Consider the following 11,013-nt stretch of genomic DNA (forward strand, 5'->3'; position numbering starts at 1 on the left):
AGCAAAGAACTTTTATGTCTTAATTTCTATGAATGAGTTGGAGTTCTCTCGGTTGAAACACCAATTTTTTTTTATTTTTAAACAACTATCGTACATGAAACTTGAGTTGAAAATTTCTTCTAACAAATGAAGATCGACTATTTTTGTTTTTAATGAAATAAATCTAAAAGAAATCTTACTACTACACCATGACATGTTAAATTGACCAATTGACTTTTAGCATTTCTCTTCTTAATTTTTCAAAGAAATTTTACACTCAACTGTCCTCCGTTATAAAAAAAACAATTTCAAAATAAATTAGCAATACTATCTTTAGTATTAATATAACCAAGATATTAAGATTATCGAAAGTAGATGGATATACTGAGACGATCATAAATTTTACATTGAGGCCCAAAGCCCAACGAAGGAAAACTAAAGTATGACCCCCCGGGTCGTAGCCCAACATGCACAGGAGCCTCATTTCGTCTTCTACTATTTGACTTTTAAAAAACCAGTACCCTCACCCAACTACGTACAACAAATCACATATACTCACCCCCACTGAACTGCCACGTATCCGTCACCCCACTTCCCACGTCACAAACACTCGTCCTCCACATGCACTGCTAGGTAACTTTATCGCGCTGCCTCACCACCGAGGGGCCACTCCAACGCCCCCATTTGGAATTTGAAATGAAAGCCCCTCTCCAAAGAGACGTTAGAAAATTACAACCTTCTGTACGTTTTATTCCATTTTTTATTTTCCAAAGATAAATTTAATTATTTTATTTTTGTCCACATACAGAAAAGTCCCACTTCTATCCCCATTTATTGCTTTGAACGACACGGGGGCCTCGCTAATGCTGTGGAGGGGGAGAGTGAGTTTCTGGACGCAGATTCTGACCTCTCATAGAAAAAATAATGAAAGATTTTCCCATTTAATTGTGTTCCCTCTCATCTCTGCTAAATCTTTCATTGCTTCCTTCACTTCACTTCACTTGTTAGAGAGAGAGAGAGAGAGAGAGAGAGAGAGAGAGAGAAGCTCAGCTGATTCCTGCCCATTAGTTCTTGTAAGTTTTGATTCCTGCCCAGTAATACTTTGAATTTCAGTGTAAAGTTAGAATCTTTGTTGTTGGTTTTTAGATTTGTGAATTGGGTTGGATTTGTTTTGATGTTTTTTGTTTTGTATCTTGTGTTGGGGGAGTGATTGGTTGCTGAGAAAATGTGGGAAAAGGGTGGATTTAAGTAGATTGATATCTGTTTTTCTGCTGCATATTCTACATTTATGTAATTTACTTGAATTATTTTGTTCTTGGGAACTTTTTGCACTAAATGTTGACTTCCACTTATTTATTTGCAGAATGTATTTATTTTTTCATAGTTAGGTGCATAAAGAATCAAAGATGCAAAATTTCCTTCTCATTTGCCTTTTGAAGTTTTGCTTTTGTTTGACTTTATGCTTAGATTAGGGACATTTGGGATTTGGGTGTTTGATAATCTTCTGAATTGGGTTATGCAATTTGTTGATCCTATTTGGTTTAGAAAGCTAGGTACTTGAAGAGCATATGATGCAAGGGTAAATTCTAGTTGCATGTCTTAAGTTGAAGCAGAAAGGTCAGAGTTTGATTCAGCTTATTGAATTTCATAGGCTAGTTTCTCAGCATTGAATTTGCTGGTTGAGGTTCACATTGTCTTGATTTCGAAAGCTAGAACGCTGGTTGAGTAGTATCCATTACCATAGAAGTAATCTTCCCTGAATGACATAGAGAGCATTTTAGATCATCTGATATAAGATTATCATTGTTTTGTATGGTTTGACTTACTAAGAAAAAGATGGTTTTCCTTAATCATGAAACAACATCAAAATTAAGTGAAGATTTGTTGTGAACCATGTAGTCTTTTCTATTGCTTAGGACTTCCGTGCTAATTACCATTTTTATGGGATATGTCCTACTTGTTACGTTTCAAAAAATTATTTTGTTCTGATAAAGTGGAATAGAAATTGTCTTCCTCCTTGATTCTTTTACTTAACTGTTAAGGTATTCTTAATTTTTGCATTAGAAAAATGGGAGTTGAGAGAGAAGGTTCGAAAAGCGGAGCAGGTCATGTGGGCAGTTTCTTTCAGCTGTTTGACTGGACTGCAAAATCTCGAAAAACATTGTTCTCTGGCAAGTCAGATTCACCAGGTACAGTTTTATTGTATCAGCATATGTATCAATGTTTGTCACTTATGGTCTTGTATCATTCTCCTATTTCATGGGTGGTTGTTTTGAATTTTGATTTCTTCCTCTTTTTTATTTAGAACGCTCAAAAGGAGGAAAGAAAAGCCAGGGGAACTCGCCAGTGACGCAACAGCATCTGGTGGTCAGTGTTCTAGCACTACTTATTTCTTTGGACCATTTTGATATGGGATTTGAATCTAATACTATTTTCAATCCTTGTTATATTTCTAGGTCGATGAGGATGAAACTGGGGTAGTTTCAAGTGTCAGAGGTAGCAGCGATTATAGTTGTGCTTCATCAGTTACAGATGAAGAAGGATTTGGAGCAAAAGCCCCTAGTGTAGTAGCCAGGCTTATGGGATTAGACTTCTTACCCACATCCAGTTTTTCTGAGCCCTACTCTACCCCATATTTTGACAGTCAACCTCTCCAAGATGCTCATCACCACAGGAGAAACATTGAGTGCTCTCACGATGATCAGTTACAGTATTCTGGAAATCTCATAAAAAGTATGGAGCGCCCTACCAGGAATTCTTTGAAGTCAAATCCCCAGAAGATGCAAAACAGGCCAATTGAGAGGTTTCAGACTGAAACATTGCCGCCTAGATCAGCTAAGTCTATACCGATCACACACCATAAACTTTTGTCTCCCATTAAGAACCCTGGCTTTATTTCCACTAGGAATGCTGCTCACATAATGGAAGCTGCTGCAAAAATTATTGAGCCTGGACCTCCAGCTACTGCCAAGGCCAAAATGCCTTTAGTAGGGGCCTCTTCAGAGCCCTTGAAGGTTCAGGCTCTCAAAGAAAAGATGGAGGCATCCCGAAAAGTTCTACCGGTTGGGTCTTCTTCAGAAACCTTGAAAGATCGAGATTTAAAAGATAAAGTTGAAGCTGCTTACAAGAAAACGAGGCCTTTTGAAGTGTCCCGAAAGCCTGTTGAGTCAAATGCTGCTAAGTCTCTTAAGGGACAGTCTTTGAATAAGAGCTGGAATGGATCTCTTGACTTGTCATTCAGGTCTTCTTCAGAGACAGAAGAAAGTAGGGGGAAGTCCATTTCTCTTGCAATCCAAGCAAAGGTCAATGTTCAGAAAAGAGGTCAGAATATAAGTAGAAATAGAAGCTCGGTAGGTCAGAGAGAACAGACTGAGGTCATCTCAAACCAGCCTTTCCGGAGCCAACCAAATGTTCAAAAGAATTTGAATTTGCATAAGAAACCTTCTACACATAACGCTTCAGGTGCTCTTAAGCAGAATAATCAGAAACAAAATGGCGTAGTTGATAAAGAGAAATTACCTTCAAAGCCTTTGGTTTCCAACTCACAGGGTAGAAAGGTGCTGTCTGGGGATTCTTCTTCTGGTCGTCACAAAAGCTCAGATAGAAGTAGTGGAAATTCCAAAATTGGATCCAGGAAGTTGGGCTTAGAGGCAATGGATGGTGAAAAGGAAGTGTCCTACTCGAACAAAAGGAATTATCCTAGGAAGAAACGATCAATAGATGGAAACTTTCAATTTAATAAAGATAGTGCTGTTGATGATATGTTGAGTGACAAAAATCAGCAGTCAGTCCAGTCGAATCCAGTTATTGACAGGCACTATAGTTGGGCTGAAGATAGCAGAAAGAAAGGCATGGATGTTGTTTCTTTTACATTCACAGCCCCACTTATACGATCACTGACTGGGACTGACGTCTCAGCTGTGGTTGCGCAGAAGAGCAACAGTCTTTGCACAGATCACCGAGGTAAACAGTTGTTGGTTGACACAGACAGTATGAAGCCATCCTTAGTGGGTTACAATGTGATAGCCAGTGATGCTTTGAGTGCACTTTTGGAACAAAAATTAAGGGAATTATCTTATGGGAGTAAATCTTCTAGTCATGAATCCGCAAAAGTACGCTCAGCTTCAGCTGCTTCAAATTTGGATGTGAAACCCAATTTTAATTCAGTTAGCTCCATGCAAAGGTTAAATGAGCGGAGCGATCAACATCTATTGGTTACAGAGAAACTGGGTGACCGATATGAAGCTGACACTCCTCCTGCATTCACATTGAAACAGAAGTTTCAGGTAGGGCCGACTGTCAGTGTCACTATCACAAGCTAATTCTATTGATAAATTATAATGCTGGTCACTTTATATGGAATTGCCCCCCTTCTTTTTACCCTTTTCTCACAAAATTACAAAATTACTAGTAGTATAACTTAGCAATGCTGATCTGACCATAGCTGACACAAATTCAACATTTTCAGGGAGTCGATAAGGCAGACGAATATAGCAGCAGTTCGATTGAAGCTGGACAGATGCAGAGTTTGCGGCATCCTAGTCCAGTCTCTGTTCTGGAACCTTCTTTTTCAACTGAAAGTTATGATTCTTCGATTAGCACTGATAGTAACAGTACAGAAGGTATATGAGGCTTATATATTTTTTATATTTTCTTTCCACTCTTTAAATTTTGAAATGTGTCTTATTTAGGTTGCCTGAGCCCAATTTTTTCGTTTCTTCAGTAAGCAGGTTGTGTTCATCCATTCAAGCTCAAGAAGTTAATGTTTTCAGTTCTTCCAAGAAGTTTCATTCCGTTGAAGTTGACACCGAGTTATCGGATTCTGCTTCCTCAACATCTATAGGAACTGTGGCAAGAAACCATACAGCTACGGTTCACATAAAAGAATCTTTGAGATCAAATGAGTGGGAATTGGAATATATAAAGGAGACACTATGTAATGTGGAATTGATGTTTAAAGACTTCTCATTGGGCCGGGCTAGGGAGATCATAAACCCTCATCTCTTCAATCTGCTGGAGTGTCGAAGAGGACAGTTTGAAATTGATGGCGGCGAGTCCAGGCTAAGGCGAAAGGAACTATTTGATTGTACAAATGAATGCTTGGATTTGAGATGTAGGCGTTATGTGGGCGGGGGATACAGTTCATGGGTGAAAGGAGTAGCAATGGTGAGGCGAAAGGCGTCTTTAGCCAAAGAAATGTACAAAGAGCTCTCAGGTTGGAGAGGCATGTGGGATTGCATGGTGGACGAGCTCGTGGACAAGGACATGAGCAGCCCCTACGGCAGATGGTTGGACTTCGAAACCGATGTATTTGCACTAGGAGTAGAGGTTGAGGGTCAAATATTTGATTCTTTGGTAGATGAAGTGGTTGCTGATATCTTGAAATTGTAATACCTGTGTTATTAGTTTTCTGCATATGACTATGATCTCTTGCGATCTTGTTGTATTTGGATACTCGTCAGTATTCAGGTTTATTGGTTTATTTATATATATGACTATGTTTCTCTTGTTCATCAGAACTTGAACTTTCGAGTAAGGTTTTGTGCCAAAACAATATAAATTGAACTTAAGATGGAGAGGTGTGATTTTAAGTTTGATCAATATATATTTCTCTTAATAGATTAGTTGAATGAGTATGATTTAATATATTGACTATGTCATTCTCATCCAACGAAAATTTATCTGATGGTGAACAATGTCATGTCAGATTGGCCAGAGGTTAGCCCCTAGGAACATAGCATAGTGAATGTTGTTGACTTAGTGAAGTTTCTACCTTTACCCTAAGGTAAAAAGGAAGGCAAATAAGAAAGATGGAAAATGGATATGTGGCAGAGGGGGATTTGCACGTAACCTCTTCCAACTTTTGGAAGATAAAGTACGACCGGACCAAAAGCTGTGGTATGTATACTAGAATCTAATACACTATGGGCATAATAAGACGAGTGAGTCTCTCCTATGTGTGTAATATCCATCACACAACGATGATTGGTGAGTAGTGATCTCATATTTTCTTGTTAAAAGACTTTGCGATTCATGTTACTCCACGCTAACTGTATACTTCTGGAAATATGGAGTATTCCAAAAAGGACTTTGTGTAGTTGGCAGTTGCAGAAAGATCTGCAGATGTTGTTTCTTTTCCTTGAATGAAACATGAAGTTGGTCGAGCAAAAGATAGTGACTTGTAATAAAAGTGATTAAATTGGTTGCTATAACAAGGAGAATATAGTCATATGAATAGTTAGGGTGGAACGATCACAATAATAAAAGAGCCATTAATCTTCCTCTCTCATGCATGATGGAGAATGGCAGAGTTGGTAAAGTATTTAAGATGGACAAATAGCATAACATTGATTTGAAATTTCTTGAAAAGTGGGGGCTGGATGGTCTCTCCAAAATCCAAATATACGAGGACAAAGTGCTATTATATCTATAGTATTTTTACGTAAGTATGTCTTTATTTTAGGCTCTCGGGTCAGCTTTGCAAAAGATAATCTAAATCTTGTTATCTGAATTATGTTAAAAAAAAAACCATGGGTCACCAAATAAAGTTTAAATGAGATGCCAGTAAACGAACAGCTGAATAATTATCGATTTATTTAAATTTTTGATATGGATAATCCTTGAAAGAGAATCTAAAAATTAAACGATTTTAATTATTGAACAACACTTCACCCGTATATATTTTTGTATATGTGTATATATATGCTCAATTCCTATTAAGGTAGTTATTAATATCTTGGTAACCTCTAGTTACTCTACAATATTTCTCATGATCAATTGATCAAACTAATTATTTTTTATAGGTTGTCATTAAAAGATCATCCTTGCACACAAAACAAAACATGATTAGTTTTAACCACGTACAACATGAATGTTTTGAACCAGCTAGCCAAAAGTTCAGCAAAGAATAAACTTCACAATGAACTGGAAAACACAAGATCACAAGTCTAGTACTTCTACCTTTCCAGTTCCAACTCACCTAGAACAATTTAACAATGATTTATTCTTGTACAATCTTTCATTTCTTAATTGCACAAAACCATACCCAGCTACTTAATCGCTGTCACAGAATCAACCATCCCAGTAATTCTCTACTAAAATATAAATTAGAAAGTTTGTGGAAGAATAAGCAAAACTTGTACATTAAATTTTGGCGTGTCCACTTTTTTTGCATCAGCAGCAACATTACTGTCCTTCACCAGTACTGCCATTTCCCCACAACCAAGCTATTGTCTCCCCTTCATCCCGCTATTCCAATTCACCATTGTGACATTGAAGGCCACCCCCTGCCCAACCCCAATTAAGCCATTCATCATCAAAGCCTGAATTCATTGATGAAGCGAAGGAGTACAACTCTCCACCACCACCACCGCCACCACTCTCAGCAGCATTTGATGAGCTCCAAATACCTGTACTTCTTCTCTCTTCAATTTCAAAAATATTATTATTCTGGTCCATAGCGTCTACACATTCACAAGATGTCCCCAAAACCTCCGTTTCACAGTCATTATCTCCATATATTGCAGTTGAACTACTAGTAATATTGTTTTCTTTTTTCCCAAGGCATAATTGTGCACTTTTTTTCTGCTCACCGCAAGGATCCAAATTAATCATTTCTGCACTGTCCAAACAAGAACTTTGCATCCCCAACATTCCTATTGCCTCACCATCTCTATTCTTTATTGGGTCCCAGGACTCCAAACCCCTTAAATTGCTGTCCTCATTACCCACTTGCCCTAGATTAATAATGGTGCCAGTTGGTAGGCTAGGGTTTCCAAGTTGACGGTTTGCTTCTGATTTTCTTGAGTTAAATGTGGCCAAGTTCTTGTTCTTGCTCTTGTTGTTCATGGTAGATCTGCTCGCTCGAGCGCCCTTACAACGTTTATTGCATGAAGTTATCTTCTTCACATCATTGAGAATGGAGGGTAGATGTTCGTTTCCCAGCTTGATAAAGCTGTAGATTTTTCGACTCAAATGAGAGTTCCAGTAGTTTTTGATTCCATTGTCTGTTCTTCCTGGTAAATGAGCGGCAATCAAGGACCACCTGCAACAGTGCATTCACAATTCATATATATAATCAAACTGATTTATAATAGTATGTACAACTGCCTAAATTAGCAGTGGTTTAGTTCTCTGGAGGGTGTTCTGAAGAGTATTAGGGATATCCCAAAAGGTTAAGTTAGCAAACCCCATAAGGTTAAGTTAGCAAACCCCACATTATGACACTAGAAAAATTGAATGGCAGTCAATAGTGTTATATTTGTGGAAGAACTATTATCCATAGCTTCTGGAGAAGCTTGTACTTGTATTCTAATATAAGGTTATTATGCTTAATTATGTGATAAACTGCATCGGTTTTAAGGTTTAGGATTAAGCACTTAGGTTTTAATTAAAGGATAATGTTTGTGTTCTCCCATGGGGAATGGACTTATTCCTCTTCTTTCAAATTTTTAATTTTCATTTGAAGACTACAAAAAATCATTCAAATTGGAAACCATTTAGTCATCCAAATGTATGGAATAAATCAACGATATGAGTACCAAGTAACATATTCAAGATGAACCGTACGCCCATTTATTTGATATATTTGAATGAACAAATGATCTCCAAATTAAAATATTTTTAATTTATAAGGATGATCTTTAAATGAAGTTTAAGAAGATGAACGATTTCGATTATGAAGTTTGTACGATTAAAATATGTTATTTGTAAAAAGGTGAAATATGTGCATTTCCCGGGGCCCAAAAGTTAATAATTAAACATTATTCAATCTTCTATTAAACATTATTGAGTTCGTAAGTTGATTTTTTTTTATTTTTTATTTTTTTTTTAAGTTGATTTTATTTCACATGAGACATTATTTTAATTCTAATGCTTGAGGTTCGTCCCCTATCTGGAGCGATAATAATAATTAAGCTGCCCAAAATTTAATTTATCTGAGAGGAACCCTTGAAGAAACATATATCAGTTTTGGTATATCAAATACTAATATTAAGTAGATCGAATAAACATTAAGTAGTTCGAATTAATTTATCTGAGAGGAACCCTTGAAGAAACATATCAATTTCCACCTATAATAATCCAGACATTAAGAAGATCGAATTAACATTGTTCCCATCAAAATCCAGACATTAAGTAGATCGAATTAACATTGTTAGCAGAATTTTAATAAATAAGAGTTGTTTTTTAATCAGATTTCCAATCAACACAAATGCTAGAGCTTGAATTAATCTTGCTGCTAGCATGACCAAGTTGAAAATGGGTCCAATTATTTATAAAATATTGCCCTAGAACTCTCAAACTTGAGAATCAATCAATGAATTATACACGCACGCACACACGCGCACACACACACACATATACAAATATATGTATATCACAAATATATATATATATATATATATATTTATTTATTTATTTATCCATGACTTCTATACTTGTAGGTATTATGTATAGTGAAATTCATAGTGGAAGCACTTAATTATATAAATTATGAAACTGAGGAACATAGACATACCTATTACCCAAAGCCCTGTGTAGCTTAACAATGGTTTCTTCCTCCTCAGCAGTGAAGTTCCCTCTCTTTAATTCAGCCCTCAGATAATTTATCCACCTCAGTCTGCAACTCTTCCCACACCTCAGCAATCCTTCAAAAACAAAAAACAAAAAAACAAACAAAAAACCAAATGTATACACATAAATTAAGGGTCTTATTGTCTTACCATATTTGAAGGTTAGCTAGCTACTGTATATATGTGTGTGCGCGCACACATGTTTAATATAAACACGAACCCGCATTCTTTGGCAAAGATCTCCAAGAACCTTCTCCATGAGCGTGAATGTATTTGGTCAAGATTTCATCTTCTTCAGCTGTCCATTTTCCTCTTTTGAGACCAAGTTTCTCACAGCACGGTGCTCTTCCCATATATATGGAATCTTAATTGGACTACTACTCTTTGAGAAAAAAATGTTCATCGAAAGGGAGGCAAGGTAAGGTAGTTATAGTTGAGCGTATGACACTTCTCGTGTTGTAGTATTAATCTAGCAATAGCTAGGGTTGTACAGGGGTGGGTGATGATGTAGACGTACGAGTGGTGACTAGGGGTCCTGCGTGTGTACTTGACTATAGATTGATCAGTCGGACTACAAATTGGCAATAGTTCATTGAAATCTCTTTAGGGTCCAATTTTGTGTCAGTGACAAAATAATTTTCGAAAAACTGTTTTGTAAAACAAAAATGACGAATACAATTTTTTATTTTTTATGATTTGAAAATGTGTTTGGTAATTTAGTCCGAGAATGATTTTAGATAATAAAACATTGAAAACGGTAGGGATGTTGTGGCTGAGAATAGTGATGTTGATAAAAATTGTGGTTGGAGTAATGGTAATAGTGGGGAGATATATGTGGTGGCAATAACAGGGTAGAGGCAATGGTGGAGGGAGTGATGGTGGTGGTGGTGGCAGTAGCGAGGACTACAATGATGGTAGAAGATGGTTGTGTTAACAATGGTTATGAGAGATGGTTGTGAAAATGGTGGTTGAGAAGTGCGAATGATGGTGACCGAGCCATAAGGATATTAATGGCAAGCAACCTCCCCACTAAACATCTCATTATTAGAGCATGATGGTGACCAAATACCACCAATCCAACGATGAAGCCATAAGGATATTAATGTGAACCAATTTGAACTAAACATCTCATTATTAATTACTAAAATTATCCAACAAGTCACTAGGGTGGGGTTCGGTTCGAAACGGTTCGGTTTTTTGCCAAAATCGAAACTAAACCAAAATTTCGATTCAGTTCGGTTCGGTTAAAAAAAAATTTTGGTTTTTTTCAGTTCGGTTTCAGTCCGGTTCGGTTTTCCATGATTTTTTTAATTTTTTTTTTGTTTTTTTTAACATCTGGAGCTTGAATCTTACATGCTTCCCTGCCTTGAGCATCCTCATTGCTCAGTGAGAGATCAACCTGCAACATGCCCTAATCAACATATTTGAACTTTAACCGAGAAGTCAACTTAACTCATGCTTT

The 11,013-nt window shown here is 36.9% G+C and overlaps 2 protein-coding genes across 2 annotated transcripts; one reads left to right on the plus strand and one right to left on the minus strand.

Moving 5' to 3' along the window:
- The first annotated feature begins 722 nt into the window (after positions 1–722).
- LOC137738301 (uncharacterized) lies at positions 723–5,492 on the plus strand. The gene is made up of 6 exons (XM_068477939.2): positions 723–1,052; positions 2,044–2,168; positions 2,285–2,346; positions 2,436–4,265; positions 4,448–4,601; positions 4,703–5,492. Exons 2-6 carry the CDS (start codon positions 2,048–2,050, stop codon positions 5,368–5,370), a joined length of 2,835 nt encoding a protein of 944 aa, XP_068334040.2. The 5' UTR covers positions 723–1,052; positions 2,044–2,047; the 3' UTR covers positions 5,371–5,492.
- A 1,311-nt stretch (positions 5,493–6,803) lies between these two features.
- On the minus strand, positions 6,804–10,456 carry LOC137738346 (transcription factor MYB11). The gene is made up of 3 exons (XM_068477984.2): positions 9,772–10,456; positions 9,497–9,626; positions 6,804–8,023 (listed from the first exon to the last, which is right to left on the minus strand). The coding sequence occupies exons 1-3, from the start codon at positions 9,902–9,904 to the stop codon at positions 7,228–7,230; spliced, it is 1,059 nt and encodes a 352-aa protein (XP_068334085.2). The 5' UTR covers positions 9,905–10,456; the 3' UTR covers positions 6,804–7,227.
- Between the last annotated feature and the right edge of the window lie 557 nt (positions 10,457–11,013).

The sequence above is a fragment of the Pyrus communis genome, chromosome 13 (genome assembly GCF_041283825.1).
Source record: "Pyrus communis isolate YQ-2024b chromosome 13, ASM4128382v1, whole genome shotgun sequence".
Taxonomy (NCBI): domain Eukaryota; kingdom Viridiplantae; phylum Streptophyta; class Magnoliopsida; order Rosales; family Rosaceae; genus Pyrus; species Pyrus communis.